We start from the raw sequence: 27,148 nt of genomic DNA, 5'->3' as shown, positions 1-27,148 counted from the left end.
ACTTAGTTTCCACTGGCCCTATGAGATTTTTGGATACAGGCAAGGCCAAACAACCAACCCTATCACAATTGGAGACTCCCTCGGTGAGTCCCATAGACCATTCGTATGTTGTTTCGCCTGGAGTCTCAATGCAGGTTGAGCCCACGAGCAGTAACCTTAGCTTTCCAACCTTGGCTCAACTTTCCATTAAGGAATCCACAATGCCTACCCCAATGATGAGCATGATAGAAAGCGCACCTGTTACCACTGTAGTTAGTACGACACCGCTACCATTGTAGTTAGTACGACACCGCTACCTAGTGGAACAGTACCTACAACAGTGCGTGCCAGTGCCTATCGACCCTATGTACCTATCGCTACTCATGCTCATGTAGCTCCTATGCCTCTTAGTATGCCAATGGCGTATGCTCCACGATCGCCTTATCACAACACTTATCCAAGAGGAGCTAGGCCTAGTCACATATCATATCCTACGTCATTTGCCAACATACTCAGACCAACCCCAACTCCTATCAGCCAGGCTATCCCAGAAGTGCCTCCACCAGCTATACCTGCTCACCTAGGTGATCTCGCAGCGTTTGCTCAGACGATCAGATGATCTATTGCGGAAAACATGCGGGGTATGCCTGAGAGAGAACCTAGAAGCAAGGCAGTACAAGTGGCTAAGCTCACTCAAAACTTCAGTGGTAACGAGGATGTTAGGAAGCACATTGAAGTCTTCGAACACGTGTGTGATTCCTTGGAAGAGCACAATGAGCTGCATAAGTGTAAAGCCTTAGGCTTAACCTTGAGTGGGAAGGCCGGAGATTGGTATCGAACCTTAAGGGTTGAAGAGCGCACTCACTACCCCACTCTCAAGAGATTGTTCTTGAAAGAATACATACGCGAGGGTGTGCTTTGGGGGGTAGCATCTCAACTCCAAAAGGCTGAACGCGAGGAAGGGGAGTCAGTGAGAGACTTTATAAGTCGATTGAAGCATCTAAATTCTCGCTGCACTCCCGATGAGTGCTTCAATAATAACCAACTGCTCAATAGATTCATCCGAGGATTGCGCCACGAGGACATATACAATGGCCTAGTCATTAGAGGTCTTACAACGTGGGAAGCAGTCACTGCCAATGCAATCCAGTTAGAAGACAACTTGATGATTGCAGGTAAAAAGGTGTCTTCGGAGACAAAATCCGTTAGTTCGCAAGTATCTAGGCACGAGCCAATGACGGTAAAACCTATTGCCAAGGAGCCCAATATATCCGAAATATCTGTGACCGACCTTACTAAGGCTCTCCAAGAATACTTTAGGGGTAATCGAGCTCCTCAAAATAGCCATATGTACCCAAGAAGAGAGCAACAATGGTGTTCGGTTTGCTTAGGACCACATAGCACGAGTGAATGTCCCACATTCAGAGTCAAATTCAATGGGAATTGCAATGCATGTGGTAACTATGGCCATCAATCTAAAGATTGCCTAGTACTTAAGTGAATGTTGGTGAATCAGGCACCACTAGCCTGGTCAAACACACCTCAAGTACCCGCGCTAATGCCTACACAACCTATCAAGCAACCGTTCACAGCACATAGTTCCAAGGAATCCGAATGTAGTCCAGTCTATGTCGTTACCACCGCCAGTGCTAGGACCACAACCTCCACATCCAAGGATTACCCCAATAAACCAGATGGGTTGTGAGACACATAGTGCGTGTGGGGATTATGAAGAGGAGATAGACCCCACTGCTCCATATGGGATTGATACGTTTGAAATGATTCCCCAGTACTACATGGAGGATCATTTCGGGCAAGTCAAGCCTGTATATCAAGCGGCTTCTCTCGCCACAAGAGGGCAAAACGTTAATACCGGAGACCACCTCTTCAATGCTACGAGTGTGGTGGACCGCATCGTGTAGCGGAGTGCCCTAATAGGCTACAGAAGATTGCTACTCAGATGCAACCAAATCAAGGGAGCACATCGGGAATGCCGATACTTACATGTAATCGTTGTGGCATAGATCATTTGATTGCCCAATGTCCACATAATCCTAATGCACCCAAGATTACGCCATTGAATTTGGTTGAGGTCACCAACCAAGCACGAGGAACCACACCCGTTGTACCCGCGAATGTAGTTACACGGTCAATGCTTCAAAATCAAAACTACATTCTTGAAGAGAGGGATACTGCATTAATCGCTCAGGCAAAGAAAAAGAAAACACGACGGAAGAGATCGCTTAATGCCACGAGCTCCAAGCCTAGTTCAAAGACTAACATAGGGACAAGAGATGACCCCGTGTATATGAATGATCCTGAAGATGATTCTGATTCAATAGAAACCATGGGGACCAAAGCCACTACCTTAAGGGAGGAACCCACTCGGGAGCTCAATGAAGGAGAATCAAGCGAGTACATAAATAAGGGGAAACAGAAGGAAACTTCCTTGGCCCCACAACCAAGTCAGTCAATGCCTTCTCGACCACCCAAACTGACTAAGACTCCCCAAGACAAGCCACGTGGGCCAAAAACCCTCAAGAAAAAGATTGGAACTTACCCAAACCCAGTTGAGGAGATTGAACAAGTGCAACACTTAAGGGGTTTGGTGGAAGAAACACAAAGAGAACTGGAGCAAAACCCAAAAAAAATCAAAATTCCAGACACAGTGTTTCCTACGCAAGTTCAACCTCACAGGAACCATAAACCGTTAGCTATACCTAGTATCATTCGGGAAGAAAGTGAGGATAGGACATCAGGAAGTGGGCAAACACCCTTCTTGCTGGAAAGAATGTTTAGTGAGGGAATGCCTGACCCCATTGAAGAGGAAGTGATTCCATCTTCACCAGTTCCTAGTCAAGGAGCGATATCTCGAAAAGTACCATTGAATGTGTCTAAGCTAATGGATTTCATGTCCTCTGAAATCAGAACCACGATCATATCCAAATTATACGGAGATCCTGAGCTATTCTTAGCTCTTCGGGCATTTCTCAATGGAGAACTAAAGGCGGGGCTACCACAATTTGCAAATATGGATAGACCTGACACGCTTCAAGATGAAGGGGAACATTGGGATCTACAACCCAACCCAAATGAAGATTCGGTCGTTGAAATACCTGTGAACAAGTTGGGATAGTACTTTGAAGGTGACGAATCTAATGCCACTCTCCCCATTACTACCACCAAGGGATTAACTCTAAAGGGAATCCTTGATGGTGGTGCTGGAGTGAGCATTGTGACTAAAAACTGTTGGGAATCTATGGGGAGACCTCACCTCGAAGTCACAAACATAGTGGTTAAGATGGCAAACGGAACTATTGCTAAACCTATTGGAATGTTAAGGGACCTTAAGATCAAGGTTCTGGGATACAAAGTACGACATACCTTCATTGTAATGGATTTCTCCAAGCATCCTATGTCATATCAAATGATCTTAGGACGTCCTTTCATGATCTTAGGACGTCCTTTCATGAGGGAAGCACAAATGGTGCACGACTGGTCAAAAAACCATGTCTATCTACAATTCCAAGACTCTGTCATTCGAGTTGATCTTGAGAATGGTTGTGCACATCCTTTAAGAAGCAAGGTTATCATTGATAATCGATCGGATACCACTATTCACTCCGCCCCATTAAGGTATTGCTATACATGCAAAAAAGAGACTGATGATGGGAAAGATTCTCCTTATATGGATGTCCTACCGGGTATGACTGAGTCGGATAACGTGGATTGGGTATACCTAGCGGCAACCATAGACACATGGGGAAATAGAGGCACAAGTTGGGTAACACCTGAGGGGCAAGATATGCCACCGGTAGTGCCAATAAACATGATAGGTGTTATGCACTTGACTCCTGATGGGGCAAGAAAGTGGCAAACTCAACTGACAATAACAAAGACTCTGACCAATGTAACTCTGAGAACAAACTAAGCCTGATGGGGGGGATGAATCAAATATTCACCCAAATGCGGAAGCAAGGTGCTCAAGGCCTAGGACAGTGACCTCCTGCAGTTCATTCGAAGGTGAAGATCGACCAAGTGAGTCCGAATCTGATAGAAACAAAAATCAAAAACTTAGTAAGAAGAAAACGAGACATAAGCGCCAACGCTATCGAGCTAATGTATGCACTGTAATAAACAAGGAAAGATCCACTGCAGAATGGCTCAGTAATGTAGGAGCCATTGATGCGAAGGTTAGCGGATAATTGGGGACAATACCTCCAAAGTGTCATGTGGTGTATTCCGCAACCTCATGACGTCGCCCAATTAGAAATCGAAGAGAAGCTAAAACTAAGTCGTACTGCAAGAAGGCAGCAAAACCAAGAGTTGGCTCAGCAACAAAAGGAAGCGGAATTGAAAGAAAAAAGCCGGGCACAACAAGAACCAGTAGACTTACACCCCGCACCGGAGCATTTCAAATCATTTACCACAGGGGAATGTAAAGTGGTCTACACAAAAGCCCAACGAACGCCTACCAATGGGAGTAGCGGTGTCTACAATGGCCTTGTGGTAGTTAAGGAGATAGACTTAGCAGATCCGGGTGAGGAGTCTAAACCAGTTTTTATTGCTCAAGACCTCACCAAGGCGGAAGAAGCTGTACTTACGAAGCTTCTTAAAGAATTCAAGGACATATTTGCTTGGACATATCATGATATGAAGGGTGTTCCACCCTCGGTGGTGCAACACACGATTCCAATGATTAGCACTACTAAACCAGTCCAGCAACGTCCCTACCCAATGAATCCTAAGTACGCAAAGATTGTACAAGAGGAAATCGAAAAGCTTGTAAAATGTGGATTCATATACCCTATTGAGCACTCGGAATGGGTTTCTCCGATAGTCATCGTACCAAAAAAGAATGGGAAACTCAGAGTGTGCGTTGATCTCAAAAAGGTTGATGCAACCACCAGAAGGGATCATTACCCCTTGCCATATTCTGAACATGTGCTTGAAAGAGTGGCAGGCAAGGAGGCATATAGCTTTTTAGATGGGTACTCAGGTTACAATCAGATCACAATTGCAGTCGAGGACCAAGCTAAAACAACATTTATCACAGAGTTTGGAGTGTTTGTCTTTCGCGTCATGGCTTTTGGCTTGACCAATGCACCTGCAACATTCCAACGATTGATAAACACGACTTTTAAGGAATATCTAAGAGACTTCTGTGAAGCTTTCTTAGATGATCTTTGTGTTCATTCCTCTTGAGATGATCACTTGATGTGTTTACGAAAAATATTTGAAAGGTGTAGATTATATCGCATCTCCTTGAATCCTTTCAAATGCCAATTCTGGGTTAAACACGGAGTTATCTTAGGGCATATAGTGTCCAAAAATGGGATTTCCATGGACGAGAATAAAATCAAGGTCATTCTGGAACTGCCACCACCCACCAACTACAAGGGAGTCCAACGCTTTATGGGCCACGTTAGTTATTATATCGAAGGTTTATTCTCTTCTTCGCCGAGATAGCTCGACCATTGTATAAGCTTCTCATCGAGTTTATTTGGACCGAAGAATGTGACCGTGCCTATGAGCTATTAAAGAAGGCCTTGGCGAGTGCTCCAATCTTGAGAATGCCTAATTGGGATTTACTCTTCCATGTGCATATTGATACATCAAACTTTGCTATTGGGTGTGTGTTAACTCAATCTGGAGAACACAAGCTAGACTACCCCATTAGCTTTGCCAGTCATCATCGCCAGTTGAACGATTCTGAGATGAACTACACCACTACGGAGCGAGAAGGGTTGGCAATGATATATGCAGTAAGGAAATTTCGTTATTACCTCCTTGCCACCAAGTTTGTTTTCTATGTGGATCATCAAGCATTGTTGTATCTGGTAAACAAACCATGCTCCACAGGAAGAATCACACGATGGCTATTGATTCTTCTTGAGTTTGATTTCACTATTGTTGTGAGACCTGGCAAAAAACATGTTATGGCTGATCATTTGTCTCGCATACCTAATGGTGAGGCTCCTACGGGGGTTGATGATGACTTACCTGACACTTCACTGTTCATGGTGGAGACAATGCCTGAATGGAGTGAGAAGATTGTTAACTTCTTGGTTAATGGCTTTCCACCCAAGGAGCTTCGTAAAGATCTAGCTCGAAAGCTAATCAAAGAATGCGAACCCTATTGCCTGATAGCCGGGACTCTTTATAAAAGAGGAAAGGATGATGTTCTTAGGCGTTGTGCTCGAGAGGATGAGTATCTATACATTTTGCAAGAGGCACATATGGGCGTAGCCAGTGGTCACTTCTCAGGAGACTTAACTGCGCGAAAGATCTTACAATCAGGGTATTGGTGGCCCACTATGTTCCAAGATGCATCACTCTTTGCGAAAGGTTGCGATGAATGCCAACGTTACAAGAAACCCCAACGGAAAGATCAGATGCCCCTACATCCAATCAAATTTGAAAAGTGGGGTTTAGACTTTGTAGGTCCAATTAGCCCGAAACACACAATCTTGCTATATTATTGTGGCCACTGACTATATGACCAAATGGGCTAAAGCAAAAGCGACACGTAAGGCAGATGCGAGGACAACAGCCAAGTTCCTCTTTGAAAATATAATCACACGCTTCGGTTGTCCTTTTGAACTTGTGAGCGGCGACAATGGGACGCATTTTATAAATGACGTGATTAAGGACCTCACAACAAATTTCATGATATCCCATCATAAATCTAGTCCTTATTATCCGCAACAAGCGAATGGCCAAGCCGAGAGTACAAACAAGACATTAATCTCTGTTTTGACAAAGACAGTTGAAGCTCATCGCACGGATTGGGATCTAAAGCTTACAACAGCTTTATGGGCCTATCGTACTGCGTACAAAGTGGCTATTAATTGCACACCATTCAAAATGGTATATGGCCAAGAAGCAATCATGCCGTGGGAATTTGTCATTCCTAGTCTTCGTGTTGCTACTCAAGAGGGTTGGGATGGTAATCCCTTAGTAGAGCGACTGTATATCCTTGAGCGACTAAACGAAGAAAGACAATTGGCTGTGTACAATGCCCTTGTGGAGAAGGATAGAAGGAAAAAATGGTTTGATCACCACCTAAAGGACAAGGACATCAAGGTTGGGGATAAAGTCCTGATGTATGGAGTGCGAAACGAAAAGAAGAAGCTCAAATATGCTGGTAAGGGACCATATAGAGTATGTAAAATTACCCCACAAGGTACCATCAGAGTGCAGACTCTCGACGGAGTTGAAACCATTGGATTCCTTAATGGGAGTAAATTCAAAAGATACTATGACCCCCTAAGCCAAGAGGAGTTACATGCAATCCATCAAAAGAAAGCAGCTAAAGAACAAGCTGAGCTTAAAAAGATACAAGCGAGAGTCGAAGCCAAAGAACGTCAACAGCGTGCTAGGCGACAACGAGAAGCCAACTTGGGGATTACACAAGCATTTCTCGAGGAGGCAGATGAGGATTCACTGGAATCTGACCCACCTCTAAGATACCCAATTGAGTTACAGAGTCCTTACGGAGAGGTGCTGTATACCCAATTGAGTTACAGAGTCCTTACGGAGAGGTGCTGTATAATACATTATTGGATACAGGAGCGCAACATAATTTGCTATCATATGGCGTGTGGTGTCAACTTGGAAAACTGCCTTTATCCAAGAGTGCTATCCAAGTTCAAGGTATCAACAAGAAGAAAACCCCTGTCTCAGGAATTCTGCACACTTCGGTTGCCTATGATAAGGGGACCGTAATTCAAAGCTTTTTGGTTATGCCTGCTGGTACCATGGAAGGCACTATAAACTTAAGGCGCAAATGGATGTTGGCCACCAAGTGCAATATCGATTGGGCAACCAGACGAGTCACAATGCAAGAACCAACACTCAGTATGACCGCTCAAAATCCTGCTCCTAAGCCATCGACTCTGGACAAAATGCTGGATAACGAAAAATCACCAAGTCCAGTGGCAAAACCATCTTTGATTGTTTGCCACCCCTCTAACGCTTCAACGCCAAGAGTGGGAACAGGCAAGGTGGTCTCTAAGGTTCCGCTTACTATGCCAAAGAGTATATACAAATGGGTCCCGAAAGCTTCGTTAACAGCTACTTTCCCTGCTCAATCTCGTTCAGACAAGAAGCCTCGTAGAAGGAAAACAGCTACCCACCCGAGAAAGGGAAATGTAACATCGCGATGGATCCCTAAAAAATTATTAGTAGCCCAAGGGTACTACGAGGGGAATGACCAGATTTGGGTCCCTAAACATAAGCTGAATCCCTCTACATCACCTATAAAACCTTGCAAACCAATTGTTGCCACCCCAACGACAATTCAAGACCGTGGTAAGAGAAAGGTAACAGAGTGCTCCGCACCACTTCTTCCAGAGCTAGTTTGGATTCCCAAACGATATCGATCAATACCACCTACTAGCTCAGGAAGGGGGGAGCCACATGAAGCTTCTAGCTCTTCATGCTGCCAAACACACATTGATATAGAAGTTTCTTCATGCTCTACACCTACTCTTGTCAACACCCGATAAGAGACCAATGAGTCTATGTCTCCCTTTGTAAAAGTATCGTCAGAAACCATTTCCTCCATTCGTCAATGGGAGCGTACACTACCATCTCTGCAATTGGATATGGCCACAAGGGTCATAAAAAGCTATCTGCCCACATCACAACCTATGACCCGCTGGACAAATTGGTTCCAAGAGGTTGCAACATCATTGCAAATAATATGATCTACCCAAGGAAAGGGGGAGCATGTACTCACGCCGCTCGACATTCCAATGCTTCCTCCTTAACCTTCTCCCCTGACCATGTAATTGCCAAATTCAAGGGGATGTATATATATAGCTTCATACATTTTTAAAAAAAATAAATAAACAAAAAATAAACAAAAAATAGTAAAAAGAGCAAGAGCACAAAAAGAGGAGAAATATCCGTAAACAATCAGGAACTAGATTGACCTATCATAAACCTACTGATGCTATATCTGCGTTTGCAGATATGGCAAATGCAAGAGCATCGCACACTTCATCCACCTTTGGTGAGAGGTATCATCTGTACCTTTCTCAGATATTGCACATGTGCTATCCTGTAATTGAAACTGAATGGGATCATATAGATGTACTAGCCAGAGAGGAAAATGTTGAGGAATTAGAATGGCTAATTCGCCTATTGACCATGACTGACCCCTCTACTCCGTAGTAGAGGACATATCCCCAATAGCCCAATGCTTTCCTTTTCCACAAGATGACTATCCTCGCATGGTTACATTCTTGATGAGTTTATGTGGATGGGAAAATGAAAAGGAAATATCTGACAATGTGATGAATGGACGGATGAAACTCATGGCACTACTGAGGTTGACTTTATTTATTTGGATGATGTGGATAGAGGCTTAGCCTTAGGGCTAGAGCCAGGACTCTACAATATCCTCTTACCGTATCCTCAGTAGTAGTGTGGTGACTGGTAGGTAGGTTAGTGTTTTCTAGTTTTTTCTAGTTTGGATTCCTTAAACGAGTCTTTATTTTTTCACACTGATGTGCCTCTCGAGGTATAGTGCTTGTTAGTTGATTGTACAGGTTGAAAAGTTTGAGGTGGGTTTGCTTTCAAGTCCTGAGATAGCCCCAACGCTCATACATAAATATCTCATCAAATTGCAGGCATTTCTCTCATCGAATCAAGGAGATCTCCAAAATACAGGTGTAATTCTTCCATACCCACTCTCTTTCGTTTTTTCTCTTCAATTAATTGCATGAACTATAATGCATGACCACATGGAAATTGTCAATGTACTACTTAGTTTTTGAAGTTGCTTGACGTGCTAGTGTAAGTCATTAATGAGCTTAACCTTATTGGATATATTCCTGAGAATGCATGACGTCTTTAGTTAACCTTGGAATACGATTGTCTTAGGTCTAGGGTTAAACCATCTTAATGTTTGACACCTGGCCATGTGTGTGTTGACCTCTAGGACATAGCTTTTACCCCTTTGTCGAAAGGATGCAAGACAAATTATAGTTCAGGAGCGAAGATCAAAAGAAATTATAATTCCAAAAAAAAAGAGCCTACAATAAATGGCAATACAAGTCTATGATGTGCTTTAATGTTGGCCTATCGCCTTATTGATACTTGGTAGGCGAGGAGTATTCTACTCCACACCGATGCCTTGGTTGGTAGGGGGTAGCCTTGCCTAAAGTGAGCTAATAGATTCCTGGAGAATGCCTTGTGTTAAACATGGTACCAGGATCGATGTTAGTTTTGCCTTAGGAAGGTCGCCATTGTGTGTAAAAATTGTCCATGCATTTTTTTTAAAGGCAAAAGGCTCCTGTAACTCTGATGTTTCTTGTGTCCCTAGGCTCGTGGTATTAACTTGTTCTTAGAGTAGACACAGTGTGGTCATCTGTTTATTTATTAAGCTTGGTAATTTTTCTTGACTTAGACCAGTTATAAACCTTGATTAACCTTTGACACCTTACTAACTCTTGATTTACTTTCAATAATTTTAAACTCCTGTTAATTTGCTACACTAGCTCATTCATGTGACCCTTAAACTAAGTTCTCATAGCAACATCATGCTTGAATTTCTACACTTTATATCTTTTGAATTCCAGCATACTTTCACTCTACTTCCCTATTTTGCAGATGGTCCACCACAACAACCCTATCGAGCTTACCATACCATAGCTTCCGAGGACGGAATCTACATCAGGAAGGGGGGCATGTTAACGTATGACGGACATTGAGACGTACTATGTTTTACGTCATTAATTTAAATATTCTGAGTCATGGGCCGGGCTTGTCGGCACCATATGTTAAGGATGAAGGGATTGGGTGATTGCCAATGAGAGGCGTACCTTGAATATCAGTAGGATAAGGGTTAGGATCGACCGGCCATGTATGGGTGTCCAAGTGTGAACGGCCAAGTCACCTATAAGAGTCAAATGTAACCCTAAAATCCTTATTCTCATGTGTTGTGAATACAAGAGTGCTCTTGCCTTATCTTCTTGGTTTCCTTCTCCTGCGTGTGTGTGAGAGAGAGAGAGAGAGTGAGAGAGAGCGATCGAGCACTGTGTAGCGGCACGGCGACGGAGAGGCGGTAGAGCGGCGACGGCGGCTCCTTCTTCACTGCGATGCGGGAATCCTTCAAGGCGGCGGTTGAGCGGTGAGTGACACACCTTTTGCATTCTGTTTGAGCTTCCTTCCCTGGTTGTATGCTTGCAGCCATTCGTGGCTCGTATACGGTGTCCGGCAAGTCCCCAGCTAACGACTTGTGCGGCAAAAGCGTACAAAGAGGGTGGGAGAAGGAGAGAGAGGGTGGGTGGGAGAGTGAAAGGGAGGGAGGGAGAGGGAAATGAAGGAGATAGAGAGAGAGACAGAGAGAGACAGAGAGAGAGAGAGAGAGAGAGAGAGAGAGAGAGAGAGAGAGAGAGAGAGAGAGGGCGGGAGAGGGCGGGAGAGGGAAAGAGAAAGGGAAGAGGGGGGGAGAGGGAGGGAGAGAGGGAGAGGGAAGAGGGTGGGAGAGGGAAATGAAGGAGACACAGAGAGAGAGAGAGGGAAGAGGGAGTGATAGAGAGAGAGGGAAGAGGGGGGAAGAGTGAGAGATATGGAAAGAGAGAGGGGGGAAGGAGAGAGAGTTAGAGGGAGGGAGGGAAAGTCATCATGAAGGTCTCTAATATGACTTTAAGTAAGAAAGGGTGAGATAGAGGGAAGGAGAGATTGTGTATAGGAAGAGTGGGAGAGGGAAAGGGCACGGAAGGAGAGAGGGAGGAGGGTGGCAAAGGGAGAGAGAGAGAGAGAGAGAGAGAGAGAGAGAGAGAGGAAAAAGAGTGGGAGAGGGAGATAGGGGGAGAAAGGAAGAGAGTGGGAGAGAGACAAGGGAGGAGCTAAGTTGGGCTAGAGGGGAGAAAGTGGGCTGGGCTAAGAGAGGAGTTGCTAGAAAAAGCTCTCTTAAAAATCACACTCCTATGTACAAGCAGTCCATAATGTGAACACGCTAAGTAGATGAGTTGATAAGTATGTCATAACTCGGTTGGACTAGGGAGGTGTAGTCCAACTGTAGCAAAGATCCATCGTATCGGTTACCAAACACGCCACTAGTGTAAAGGCAAAATGGTCACCCAGACATGTCATGACTGTCAGGTCATGTTGAGCTTGACATCTCAACACTCCCCCTTAAGATCAACTCCATCTACTACCAAACACGCCACTAGTGTAAAGGTGGAACGGTCACCCAGACACGTCATAAGTGTCAACTCATGTTGAGCTTGACATCTCAACACTCCCTCTCAAGATCAACTCCATCTCGAAGACTCTGGCAAGCATAGTGAAAAATCTGTGAAGCTTTTCTGCTCCCAAGGCCTTTGGTGAAAATGTCTACTATTTGGTCCTCTGTGCTAAGGTACAAACGAGTCATCTCTTACCAAGATCTTCTCTCTGATGATGTGAGATAATGAACCTCTATGTGTTTTGTCTGCACATGAAACACTGGGTTCTTGGCCGTTGCTAAGGTTGTGGAGCAATAGATGACATTTTGCCTGTCCACATGCAACCCCAAATCTCCAAGTAGCTTACGTAACCAAGCTACCTCACATGCTACCATTGCAACACCCATATACTCTTCCTCTGTACTTGATAAGGTAACTATTGAGCTGCTTCTTGTTGCTCTATGTAACAGCACCACTCCCAAAGGAGCATAAACCCACTAGTAGATCTTCTATCTCCAAGATGCTAACAACCCAATCTGCATCATTGTATCCATACACCTGCAACTATATACCAACCTCATATAGAAGAGGCCATAATCCACTGTTGACCTCATGTAGCGTAGTGTGTACCTTAAATTATCCAAATGTGGCTTCCAAAGAACCTGTATATACTGGCTCTCTAACCGAATTGTGTAGGTTCATGTCTGGCCTGGTGATCATCATGTATACCATATTTGGACAACATGTCTAATACATATTATCTTTGTGATAGCCATATGCCCTCAAGCAGGGATGGTCATCGAGGGAGCTCGGTGGAGGGAGATTTTCTTGGCTGTCCTCTCTCTCTACTTGAACAATCTCTCTCTAACTATTCCCACCACCATCTCCACCCACCACCTCCCATCCTAGCCCATCCCAGTCCCCCTCCACCAACACTAACCTTTCTCCTTCCTTTCTCTCTCTATCTATTACCATCTTCCCTTCCTCTCCTCTCCTCTCTCCAACCATCTCACATCTTTTTGTTGCTCTTCTCTCTCTATATCTATCTCTTTTCTTACTCTTTATCTACCATCTCTCTCTATGCCCCCTCTCTCTCTTTGTATCCTTATCTTACCTCTTTTCCTCCTTCTCTCTCTCTATATATATATCCTCCTCTCTCTCTCTCTCTCTCTCTCTCTCTCTCTCTCTCTATCCATCTCTTTGCTCACTCTCTATTTCCTCCTCCTCCTCTCTCTCTCTCTATCCTATTCTTTGTTCACTCTCCCTATCCTATTCTTTGTTCACTCTCTCTATACTCCCTCTCTGTCTCTATCCATATTTTCGCTCACTCTTTATAGACTCCTCTCTCTCTCTCTTTGTCCTTCTCTTTGCTCATTGTATCCTTCTCTTTGCTAACTCTATTTGTCCTCCTTACGTCACTCTCTCTATCCTTCTCTTTACTCACTCTCTCTGTCCTCCCTATCTCACTCTCTCTGCCCTCCCTATCTCACTCTCTCTTTACTCATCACTCTCTCTATCCTCCCTCCCTCTCTCTCTATCCTTCTCTTTGCTCTCTCTCTCTCTCTCTCTCTCTCTCTCTCTCTCTCTCTCTCTCTCTCTCTCTCTCTCTAACTCTAACTCTAACTCTCTCTTCTTCTCTTTGATCACTCTATCCTTCGAGTCTTTGCTAACTCTCTCTGTCCTCCCTATCCCACTCTCTATATCCTTCTCTTTACTCACTCTCTCTCTCTCTCTCTCTCTCTCTCTCTCTCTCTCTCTCTCTCTCTCTCTCTCTCTCTATCCTTCTCTTTGCTCTCGCTCCTCTCTCTCTCTCTCTCTCTCTCTCTCTCTCTCTCTCTCTCTCTCTCCTTCTTTTTGCTCACTCTCTCTATCCTTCTCTCTCTTTTCTAACTCTCTTTGTCCTCCCTCTCTCTCTCTCTCTCTCTCTCTCTCTCTCTCTCTCTCTCTCTCTCTCTCTCTCTCTCTCTCTCTCTCTCTCTCTCTCTCTCGCTCACTCTCCCTCTCTCTCTATCCTTCTCTCTCTCTCTCTCTCTCTCTCTCTCTCTCTCTCTCTCTCTCTCTCTATCCTCTCTCTCTCTATTTCCTTCTCATTTCTTAACACGGTACACTTAACTCATGTTTTACATACAGATCCTCGAGTCTACAAACTTAACACTACCTTATTCATCCACACAATATAAAAAATTTCAATTCTTTATTGCTTTTGTAGGACATGTGCATAAACACATTGAAATTGTCAAGGATATCTTATTGCAAAACCTCAACATGCATTGCTCTCACCCTTTCTCTCTTTTTTCATATGAAAAATAAGATCATGACATAATCATAAACAATTGCTAAACCCAATCACTTGAATATTCACAAACAAATATGTTTATTGCACTACAATGAAACCTTCATCAGGACACCCTCCACAACGTCCTCTCTGAGGTCAATACAAACAATGTTCATGCCTAATTTGTGCGCTACCATAGCACAATCTCCACATCCTGTATAAAGCTCTACTATTACTTGCCCTTTTTTTATATGATGCTTTAACAGGTTATCCCAAAAGTCATATCCACGCTAACATCCACCTGCAAAGAAAACATCTCTAAATTCCATAGAAAATGTAACACCCTTAATTTAGATCACTTATATGTTTGTACCATACCTCACCATGCTGTCCCATCTAGGCGTCTATCCTAGTGCATCATGGTGCAAGGATCAATGGTATAATCAAGCGAGAAAGGTTGTGTATGGTTTACTCCAACTATGCTTGTGAAGGTGGCACAGCACGAGGGTATGAGTTTGCACAAGAGTATGAGATGATTTATTGTAAACAAAAAATGATGTTCAATGGCAACCTCTATGGTTAGTGTTACTTACCTCTTGTCCAAACACCTTTCCAATCTGTGTTGTACATCGCACATCACTAGGGTGTCTAAGAAGAAGCCACATTGCTCGGTATGTGCTATAATGGTTGCCACTTGATACATAGTATCGATGATAATAATAGAGCCATTATCGTCTAGCATGGTCTCACAAATCTGAAGAAATAAAGGCTCCTCTCTCCATCTACGTGGCATAGACATAAAACATAAGAATGCCATACAACATATACACAACAACACTTACGGTCTTAAAGAAGGAAAAGTCATCTCCTCAGAATTTCTTTTGTCATATTCTAATGCAGGGACATCACAGTCATCCTCTTCCTCTCATTCCTTTCCTTTTTTATTTTCCTTTGTTGCATCCGTCTTTGGCACTTTTTCCCCTTCATCTTCATCATCCCCTTCATCTTTCATAAGACCTTTACCCTTGTCTTAAACATGTGATTGGTCACATAGACTTCTACACAATAGAAATCACGATTCAAAAATATATAAGAAATAATATTAAAAAAGAATTGAAATATCTAATTGTATAATTCATACCATGGTTGATTGTTTTGATTTATAGGCCCGAGTATACATCTCCTTCTCGCTCTTCAAAAATTTGCCACTTGGAAAGTCAAAGGTCAACATCTCATGCCAAATTCTTCTCTCTGACAAAATGGTAGTGGACCTCTATATGCTTCGTGCGAGCATGAAAAATTGGGTTCTTGGCCAACTGTATACTGCTAATGTTATCATCACAAAAAATGATAACTTGTCTATCCACCACTGATAGACCCAAATCTGCAAGTAACTTTCTCAACCAAGCTACCTCACATGCTGCCAGCACCTCTGTACTCGGCCTCTGTAGTAGTACTGGATAGAGCAACTGTAGGCTGCTTCTTACTGCTCCAAGTTACAGCGGCACTCCCCAAAGAAAATAGGAAGCCACTAGTAGATCTTCTATCTGAGATACTACCAGCCCAATCAGCATCTGTGTAGCCATGTACACATATCTCTGTCCCAGTTTCATAAAATAGTCCACAATGCAAAGTAGACCTCACATACCTCAGTATGCGTCTCAATGCATCCAAATGCGGCTTCTGACGAGACGAGGAACCTGCATAAACTGACTCACCAACCCAACAGCATAGCTCAAATCTGGCCTGGTGATCGTCATGTAGATCAAGCTTCCTACTATGCACCTATACATAGTGGGATCCTCCGAAATCTCTCCTGAATCTGCACTCAACTTGCCATTCTGATCTAATGGCACTGAGATAGGCTTACAGTCTGTCATACCATACTTGGACAACATGTCCAAGCCATACTGTCTGCAGTAATCCAATACCATGTGGTGACCTAATCACCTCAATGCCCAAGAAATATCTGAGCTCCCCCAGATCCTTCATCTCAAACTTCTATCTAAGCAAGATCTTTACATCAAAGATCTCTGCATCATGGTCCCCCGTAATGATCAGGTCATCTACATAGATGACAACAAGCACAACCCCTCTATCATTGTGTCTCACATACAACAAGAAATCTGCATTGGCTACATGAAAGCCAATAGTGACAAGATATTCAAAAATCTTGTCAAACCATGCGCTTGGTGCTTGTTTTAAGCCATACAAGGCTTTCTTCAACCTGCAAACATGTTCAGGATGACACACATCCTCATAACCAGGTGGCTGCAACATATACACCTCTTCCTGCAAATCTCCATGCAAGAATGCATTCTTTACATCCATCTGATGTAAAGACCATTGCTTTGACGCAGCCACTACTATCACAACTCTCACTATTGCCATCTTGGCAACTCGACTGAAAGTTTCCTCATAATCAATGCCATATGTCTGCGCATATCCTTTGGCTACCAATCTAGCCTTGTACCTGCTTATGCTTCCATCACTGTTATGTTTTTCTTTGTACACCCACTTGCATCCAATGGCCTCCTTACCTTCAAGCAATTGCACTAAATCCCAAGTCTTATTTCCATATAGTGCATTCATCTCCTCATCCATAGCTTTCTCCCAACACACATTTCCAACAGCCTCATCAATGTATGTGGGCTTTCTCCTCATCCATAGCTTTCTCCTCATCCATAGCTTTCTCCTCATCCATAGCTTTCTCCCAACACACATTTCCAATAGTCTCATCAATGTATGTGGGCTCTACAACTTGTACAACTTTTGCCATGTATGCATAGTGATGTGCCACATAACCATCATAGGTAAACCTCTGCACAGGATTCTTCACTCTCCTAGATCTTTGCAGCTTTGCATTCATGGCTTCCATAGCCTTCTTTACACCAAGTGTTCTCATAGCTGGTATCCCAAGATCCTCATCAAGGCTCATCTCTGAGCCACTAGACTCTCCATCAACTTGAGAATGCCCTGCAGAAATGTCATGCATACTAAGGGGCTGAATCACTTTCTCTTTGCCTTTATGTGATATACTAACACATTTGCAGGACTGGTATTATGACGCAGCCTGCCACTCCATGGTCTATCAACTGAACCACTAGATGAGGACTCGCCTGGTCCACTCAAAGACTGTGATTGCTGACTTGCATTCTGTGCAACCACATTTCCACTCACATCAGCCCCAACAGCTTCTTTTTCATCAGCATACCAGCTGCTCATCTCATCAAAAACAACATCCCTACTTACCCTCAACTCACGTGTAGCAGGGTTATAACACTTGTATCCCTTTTGCTCAAGGGAATACCCAATAAACACACATTTTTCAGCTTTTGGATCCAACTTAGTTCTTAGCTCATCTAGCACATGCACATATGCAAGGCATCCAAAGACTTTAGGTTTTGTGCTAGTAAACCTCTCCTCTAGAGTTACATCATGTATGACTGTAGTTGGAGTCCTGTTCATGATGTAAACTGCTATAGAAACAGCCTCAGCCCAATTATAGCTATGCAGCATATTCTTCTCTCCCATCAATGCTCGGGCAATCTCAGCAATGTGACTGTTTTTCCGCTCAGCAACTCCATTTTGTTACGGAGTGTATATGCATGTAAATTGTCTCTAAATACCATTCTTCTTCAAAAATTCAGAGAACTCATTGGAAAAGTACTCTCCCCCTCCATCTAACCTTAGGCACTTTACATGTTTCCCTATTTGCTTTTGAACCATAACTCTGAAATTTTGAAAATGAGAGAATACCTCACTCTTCTCCTTCATGAAGTATACCCACACTTTCCTTGTGTGGTCATCAATAAATGTCACATAATACCTACCTGTAGCCTCCCATAGACATGGTCTTCGTAGGACCCCATACATCTGAATGTACAACATCTAGTGCATTTCTGCTCACATTTCTGTCACGTGGAAATACATGCTTTGTTTGCTTTCCAAATTGGCATGCTTCACATATTTTCTGCATACCTTCAACTTTAAACTTTGGCAGCCCTGTCACAATTCCTTTAGTCTGCATAGACTTCATTCTCTGCACATTCACATGTCCAATTCTTTTATGCCAAATGTCTGTGTCTGCAACAATTTCTGAACCATTTGCAAACACCGCAGCACTCACTTCAGGCATGTTTACATTCAATGTAAACATTCTGTCCACTGTGTTGCCTTTTGCAACCAACCTGCACTTGTTTTAAAGTCTTCAACATAACAACCATCAGGATTAAACCAAACCTGCAAACCCTGCTCAATCATCTGGCCAACTGAAACCAGATTCTTTGTTATGTTCGGAAACATGAAGTACATCTACAAGGTACTTCATTTTGCCATCCTGCATAGACAATGGCACATCTCCCCAACATGGGCAATTGGATGAGCAGTGTCATCCCCTATTTCCACAAAACTTGGTCTTTCAAGGTTTTTCATCTCCTTGAACCACTCCCCATGACTTGTCATGTGGTTTGAAGCACTTGAATCAACATACCATACATCATCTTTATGTGCTGCTTCAAGGTTTTTCATCTCCTTGAACCACTCCCCATGACTTGTCATGTGGTTTGAAGCACCTGAATCAACATGCCATACATCATCTTTATGTGCTGCTTCAACATTTTCAGACATGGCATTAACAACATCCTTTCATTATCCTCATTATTTCTGCTCGAGGATGCATAGTTGTTTTGCTACAATTTCCCATTTTGCATGTTAGCCTGCTTCTTATAACAATCTGCCTGCACATGTCCAGGCTTACCACAATAAAAGCATCCACGTGTATCATTATACTGCCTTTGCCAATTTCCACGACCTCTTTGACTCCCCCTGCCTCTAAATTGGCCTCTTACACCTGTGTTGTTGTTGTGAATTCTGGGACTGTTGTTGTTGCTGCTACTACTGGCCATAATTCTGATTACTTGTTCGGCCACCTCCTTGGCCGTGTCCGCACGGCCTCCTCTATCTCGTCCTCTTCCTGAACTTGTGTAGAAGGCGTGTTGCTCTGAAGAACTATTTTTGTTTTGTGAAGACTGTTGGTCTTCACCCAAGCTCTTCTCTTCTATAATCAACATAGACACCAAATCTGTGAAATTGGGAATGTTTTCCCGAGTCTAAATAGACGTCTTGAATGCCTTGTATTGTGGCCCGAGACCACATAGACAAACTTCCACCTTATTATCACTCATCATCTACTGAAACGCTAATAGATGCAAGGGATTCCACAATACCCTTGATCTTCAATGCATAGTCATTTACAGACATACTCTTTTTCTCCACAGTATGAAGTTCATTCTTCAACTCTATCTTTCGTACCTTGGTATTCATTTCATAGAGTTTTACCAAGGTGTCCCACGCCTCCTTGGGGGACTTGGCATCCTGTATGTCCCCAATCATGGTGTCTTGTATACTGATAGAGAGCCAATACATAACTTTTCTGGCTCCTTGGTTCCAATCCTTGAAGTCTTTCACATCTGCACAGCAGTCGGTATCTCCAGTGCCTCTTCATGCTCACCTTCTATGTAGTCCCAGTAACCCTTTTCCATCAGAAAATTTGTCAACCTGAACCTCCAAGCATGGAAGGTGTTCTTATCAAGCTTCTTAGCAACAATCTGGTTTATGCCATCATTTGACATCTTGCCAAACACACAAATTTACTAGAAACAGCACTCTGGTTTGTCCTGCACAAACTGTTGTATTTTTTGCAGCGGTACTGTACTACACTCAAATGTCACAACCAGTGACCTCAATGTGCATACATAAACCCAATGGTAACTATTGACCTCCTTGCAACATACACAATGTCTGCACAACCAATCTGTCTTCCTACAGTTCTTAAAACAGAGTTCTGCATAGAATCGATGACTTACCCGCAATGCTTGAAATCGCCTTCTTTCTGAAAAACGGAGGTCCTAACGCACCCGAAACGCGTTTTTGGCACGAAAAAATTTTTCTCGATAGGGAAGAGTAGATGAAGCTCTTACCCTCGTACCGCTTCTTGTGCTTCTCTTGCTTTGCAGCTCAGCCCTTAGCATGAACCAGGCTCTGATACCATGAAAAGATGCAGGGGAGAAGAGAGCTTGAGCTCTTGCAACAAGCACACACACACTCACAAAACCCTGAAAGAGAACACACAAGGTGAGAGGCTAGAAATCTTCTTCTTCTTCACACAACACTCAACACACCATATACAAAGATAAGAGTACACACAATATGAAAAGGTACTCAACCAAATACATACTAGGGTTCTCTATAGTGTGAACCCAACTAAAATGAGCTGACGCTATAGCTATGCCAGCAGTCTCTAGAATGGCTCACACAGCATGTCATCCCACTGGCCACATATTACCCATGATCTCACCAACCATGCCAGTGGTGTAAGTGTGGGGCCTATCCCCTAGGGGGGTCATCAATGTCCACCACCTCACTAGATGAGCTTGATATCTCAACACGTCAAACAATCTAGTTTCCTCTCCCAATTAACTTACATGGGGCATTTTTTGGCGAGCTTTTTTTAGCGAGCACTTTTTGGGAATCGGGCGAGCGGGATCCAAAAAGATACCATCCCCCCTCCATAAAGAGAGAGAGAGAGGGGCGAAGACATTTGGAGAGAGTTTCATGACATAATTATTTGAACTCTTTTATCCTTAATGGGAGCACTAAAGCATGTGAGGTTGTTGGGTGATGGCCTCTATAACACCACCATCAAGCACACAAGAAGAAAACACAAAGGGCACCAATCAATTCTACACCTATTCTTAGAGCTTCATTTGACACAATCAAACACATCAACACTCCCCAATCTGACCCAGTTGACTCCTCCAGCTGTCCTCCCAAGTCAGACCTGATCTCTAACACCTCTAATCTTCAACCTATATGCCATAGAGCTGACCTCAGCTGACACCCTCCTGATCTTCTACTGACACATGTCTGACTGAAATTGACTCAACTATCGGAAACAGACCAAACTGATTCAGCTGCCTCGCGTGCCTGATTGAGATATCCTCACTTATGTGTCCTCTCAGACTCTCTTAGAAACTCAATACACTTAAACCTTAGAAGGATCCAACACTATGGACACTCAACTGATTGTGTAGTTGACTCACACCTGACTCTAAACCACTATTCAGTCTATTTGATTGCCGACTGACTACTGAATGACAGTCTTCTAACTATTTAACATGACTTAAAACCACCTCCCTCAAACCTAGATAAACCAATCCTAGCCCTCTACACCTTCAGCAGCAGCTAATCGTATCTGATGATGCTGCCAACTCTGTACCCCCTCATCTGATTCTGAGTGAGTCAGCATTGACTCAGCACCAGTATCCCAAACATCAAACTGACACACAGAGATTCCATCTCCATGAACTCTATCAAAACAACACCTTTACCCATAACTAAAACATCAAATCAAAACACTTTTCATTCATTCACAACAAACATAGTCTAAACTCTCTATCATCAACAAATAGATAAAAACACCAGTGTCTCAACATCCCTGAGACATGGGCTCTTAACATATCAGAAGAAAACATTAAAAAAATTTTGGGGTCCTCCACAAATAGACCTCAATAACACAACTTCAAACTCTCTAAATCCACTACCAACAGGTCTTTCTCACACACAAACCAACATTCAACAGACAAATAGCAGTTACAGTTAAGCAAGAACTGGTCTAAGCTAAGTCTCTAACAAAGATTCTCCTCAAAGATCCTTGGGCAACCACATCCTAGAGCTAACTCTCTGGTCTTCAACACACCCTCTTCTCTCACGACACAAACAAACCTTCTCACACTGAACTGGTCTTCTCTATTATTTTTAAAATCTACAGGACCTTCAGCCTGTAACCTTCAACAAAACAAAGAGACCTACACAGGTAACCTCTGTAATGTAGTTGCTCTCTTTCTCTCTTCTCTCTGGTGGTTTCTCTAGCCACACTATCAATAAACCACCCCTTCAAAAAAAATCTCCCATGTCTTTAACCCATCACCGCCTCCTTTCTTCCAGAAAGTTTCGCCACCCAGTTCCTTCATTCACCCATGCTCTTTCCTTTCTCATTTCGCACCTACGCACATACACTTGTTGGTTTGCCACGTTCTTTTTGCCACCTAGTATCCACCACACATTATCGTATATAAATTACATAGGTCTCAAAATCCTACAGGTCAACTAATTATCCATGCATTCAATTGTCTAAATTAGGGTAGTTTCTCCTACGAGAGACAAGGCACTGTAAAGCTCAAGGTCCGATAGGATAGGTTGGTGGATGAACATATTCTCGCTCTGGCTTAAGCCTAGCACACGTATATAAATGAAGTACAAGTGCTTTCATGGAAGATACTTCTTCCTGGATTCCCTATCTGCAAAATTTGGACATGTACAACACAGTTTGTCTTTCACATGCACATCATATTTTCCCATGTGTGCATCATCCCCGTGCGATTCGATCTTGAAAACTTCATACTTGTTCTCCAATCTCTACACTTCTTCTACCACTGTAGCTTTCATTTTCAAAGTGGCCTTTATTTTTTTGGCCGCTTCCAACTTGCAGTACTTGACTCTTATGCCATTTCACATACTTGAGCCACTAGCTTCTGTGTTAGTAGTGGACCCATATGGCGTCTCTTTTAAAGTTGCAATTGTAAAGAACCTTAAAGCCCCACTACTATATGTGTTGGGGTGGCCATAACACCTTTTGCATTCTTGCTCCCCACTTGGTATCCAGCTTTCCATAAAGAATATACCTCCTCGTCTATGAGGTTAGTTCCTATAGAAATTGGCCATATCTTGGGTGGTGGATTGGGCTTTAGGTCTATGTTGGTGTCCACAATATAGCAATGAAGCACATGGTCAGGAAAGAATCACTTCCATTGTCTAATGATACCATTAGGGTGCTTGCAATAGCCTTCAAAAGCTGGTGCAGGCACACCCTTCACAGATTTGACTATGTGTTGCCCACACCTCTTACTCCCACGAGGCGTTTCGCTACATGTGGCCTTGCTGCCAATGCATGCCCTTTGGATTTCCCACATTGCTTCATTCACCTTGTGCTCAATGACACCACTCTGTGACTTTTGATGTTCTTTCTAGAGTACTGCTTGTATCATGATCCTTAAAAATGATCTTCCATGGCCTCCCAACATACTTGTAGTCTCTTACATGTGTGTTGTACTCTGATTGATGCGTAGCCTTATCATCAATATCACAATGACCACAGCGGGGTGGTCTCTTGTGATGTGCACTTTCTTTGTCCGATGAGAGTGGTAGGCACCTTATACATTGGCAGTTGAATGATTAACTGTTTGGACCACTTGGGCTAAGCTTGTAGAGCACCGTTCTTTTAGTTTCTCCAAGCTTGGGTCCTCTTCCTATGTGCTTGCCTTGAGAGTAAGAGACTGCCTTTGTGCTTTGTAAAATTTCATTTTCCCTATTGGTATTACATGCATCGTAAAGAGAAATCTTGCATCTATATCCTTCCCTTGTCAGCCAACTTCCATGCTTGCTTTCTGCTAGGTTTGTTCTTGGGGTATTTGGATCATCATCACTTCTCTCTATTGTTGTCATGACTAAACCCCAATGTGTTGTGCGCACCTCCCACTAGTTCAACCAAGAGTCCATTTCCTGACATATTCCTATCCATCACATGACCATTGTGCCACCATTGACGTATCAATCACACCTCCACTGATGCAGCTTCACTGGTTGGAGCCATGCGCCACTTCTCGCACATTGCTTTGTGCTCTCGTTGAGATGTAACGCACACATACTTTGTGTGCAACCATGCTCTTCTCCTAATGAAATAGGCAAGACCTCTCCCTATCTGTCTCAGGACGTTATATTTTCCCACCATTAAACACATGTCAAATTGCATTCCAGTTAGCTTGAGCCTTATTTGCTATGTAACCAAAGAAATCTACCCTTTCACAACCACGGCTTACCATTAGTTCATTAATGCATTCCTAGAATAGACATTGGGCCTCCATATCCTCTTTCATTTCACATGTCACAATCATGCATGCTGCGTGAAAACTCTAGTCATTTATGATGTAACACCACTGACAAGCTCTAACTACCTTAATACTCTACATTGGTAATATGCTACCTTGGATCATACACATGACAAGGCATGGTCACCCAATCTGATGTTCATCGGGTGTGGCCGAACTATATCCAGGCATGTCTCCAAAGCTAGTCTGTTGCATTTGATTCACCAAATCCAACCCTGAAGCGGTTCCAATGGTGGACATCTTGAAAACATAGCACTTCTCATGTAAGGACCCTTGACCCGAGAACCTACTTCCATGGAAGAAGTCATAAGTGCACTCTCGCTTTTCAGCTTCAGAAGTGCATCCAAGCCAAACCCCTCCTTTGAAGACCCTTGCCAGGCACTAACCTCCAAAACCTAAAAATTAAAATTGTTAAAATTTCACACTTTACTTATCTAGATTTCAATAACTCTTTTACAGAAACATAATCAGATTAGCCTACCAGATGTCTTCTGCCAGTGGTCACATCTCCTCTGCAATGTTGATGAACTCTTGTTCCCCAATGAAATGTAAGGAACCATCTTCTTGCACTAGCACTACCATTATGATTTCTTTGGCCACACACATTTATACCTTCCTTGCCCCGTCATTCCAATCTACCCCTAGCACCCTAGATGCCATTTGCCTTGTGTCAAGACATAGAACAAGCCAACGAGGATGGTGTAAGAAAAAGAGGAAAGATCTCATAATGGCGCAAATGGTCTAGATTTCATATCCTTTTTTCAAAGACAAATCAAGAGCTTCATGGTGCATAACTTAATCTATATGTGGCAATCTCAACAATTCAAAGACTGTCTGCTAATAACAAGGTCTCATGACGTAGTGGTCTCAGTGATGATTTGAATGGGACTTCTTCATTCAATCGCTCCATGACATGGGTCTTGGCCCCACCAATTTTATTAGATTTGTCAAAACTCTATTCCATAATGCTCTTGCTAGAGCTACCATTAATGGTAGTCTCTCAGAGGCCTTATGCCTAAAAAGATCCACTAGACAAGGGTGCCCTATTGCTCCTCTCTTTTTTTGCCATAACTGGAGATGCTCTCTCGTGGTGGCTAGTAGATGACGCTATCAAGTTAGGATACCTCACAAGTATCCACCTCCCCAACAATGTAGGCCTAGATTAAAAACAACTGCTGGAATATGCAAGGGGCTTGTAGCGAACTACTAATTTAAGGAATAAAATGAGATTTAGTCTATGTGTTGGTACTGTGATCAGGTCACAATATTAGCACACATTACTTATATTCATACCAATAAAAATTATGTGAAAAAGAATTATCACTTCTATATCTCTAATGATAAAACACATGACACACTGTTCATCCAACATTGTTTACCTTTGCATGATAGGTGGCTTAAGGATCAAGGGCATGAGTTGAAACGTCATTGGGTGTGGTCAGATGGTTGTGCAACACAATTAAAGGTGAAGCGTCCATTCTATTTTGTGGTGAGATACTTTGCCAACGACTGGCTTGGAGATGGTGTGGAATTTTCCATGTTCAGGGCACGGAAAGGGAGAACACGATGGAGCAAGTGCAGTCATAAAATGAGGATTGACACGTGAATAACTTAAACCAAATGGATGCATGCTAAAATGTACACGTGATTGTGTTACTTTCTTGAGGACACGGTTTTCTCACAATGATGTGCACAGGGTCTTCTAGGAGATCAAGGTAGGTGATGTGTCAAGGGAAAATAAGTGGGATTACAAGTGCATAAACAAGTCCTGCTCTATGCATTTAGTGAATGGATATTCATCCACTCATACATGGGCTATAATTTGTCGAACACTATCATGCTTTTGTGATCAATGTATGGATGGGCATTGGAGAAGATGGAGGAATAAGCTAGTTGTATAGAGCTGGGAGTACCACACTGGAGAAATAAGCTAGTTGTATAGAGCTGGATGGGCCTTGGAGAAGATGGAGGAATAAGCTAGTTGTATAGAGCTGGGAGTACCGCACTATTGAACCCCTGGCTAATGATGAACAGGATGATGGTAGCTCAGGTGATGAGGATGATACCGATGTCCCATTGTATGCAAGTCACCCAAATGCCTTGAGTGATGCCAACTTTGCTGTAAATGTATAGGACATCCATAATGGTATATAGTTTTATATCATTAAGTGCATTGCTATAAAGGAAAAACTTGGCAGAGCATGATCGGACAATTGGGGTAATGTTTTGGCTGCACGTTCATTGGTAGTTACAAGACACTACTATGAAAAACTCTATGATGATTTTTGGTAGCAAGCCTCCTGTTCTCATGTACTCACACTTGGTCAGTGCCATCAAGTTACATATGGAGCCTATACTTGGTCATACAAACCTTTATAGGTTGGATCAAGAGATGAAGAACATATTTATAATAACATACCTTTTAACCTGTAGTTTGATCCTACTTTTCCCCATGCCTTTTGACATGTAGTTCTCCTCTTAAAACTTAAGGGCTTGGACACCTTTTGTTAGGGTGAAATTTCAGCAATTATTTTTTTGTACCTTTACTCATGTTTTATCTACTTTGTACCTTGAGCTCCTACTTCATCCCATGTGGACATTGTTATTTCTAGTATAAATTTCTACTCTTCTTTCAAAAAAATTGATGAAAGTGTGAGTTGAAATACACCAAAATCTACAAGGACAAAATTGCCAAATATATTCGT

General features: G+C 42.9%; 1 protein-coding gene across 1 annotated transcript in view; it reads left to right on the top strand.

Annotated features, from left to right (window-relative positions):
* Positions 1–26,576, top strand: part of LOC147638162 (uncharacterized) — a 39,363-nt gene extending 12,787 nt beyond the window's left edge. The window contains exon 3 of the mRNA XM_086798746.1: positions 26,478–26,576. Coding sequence (XP_086654872.1) covers positions 26,478–26,576 — 99 coding nt within the window. The remainder of the gene's footprint in view (positions 1–26,477) is intronic.
* Positions 26,577–27,148: the final 572 nt, after the last annotated feature.

This window comes from Cibotium barometz, chromosome 5 (genome assembly GCF_041138505.1).
Source record: "Cibotium barometz isolate CiBa-2024 chromosome 5, ASM4113850v1, whole genome shotgun sequence".
Lineage (NCBI taxonomy): Eukaryota > Viridiplantae > Streptophyta > Polypodiopsida > Cyatheales > Cibotiaceae > Cibotium > Cibotium barometz.
The sequence above is the reverse complement of the archived record's forward strand: the minus strand, read 5'-3'. Positions and strand labels throughout refer to the sequence as shown.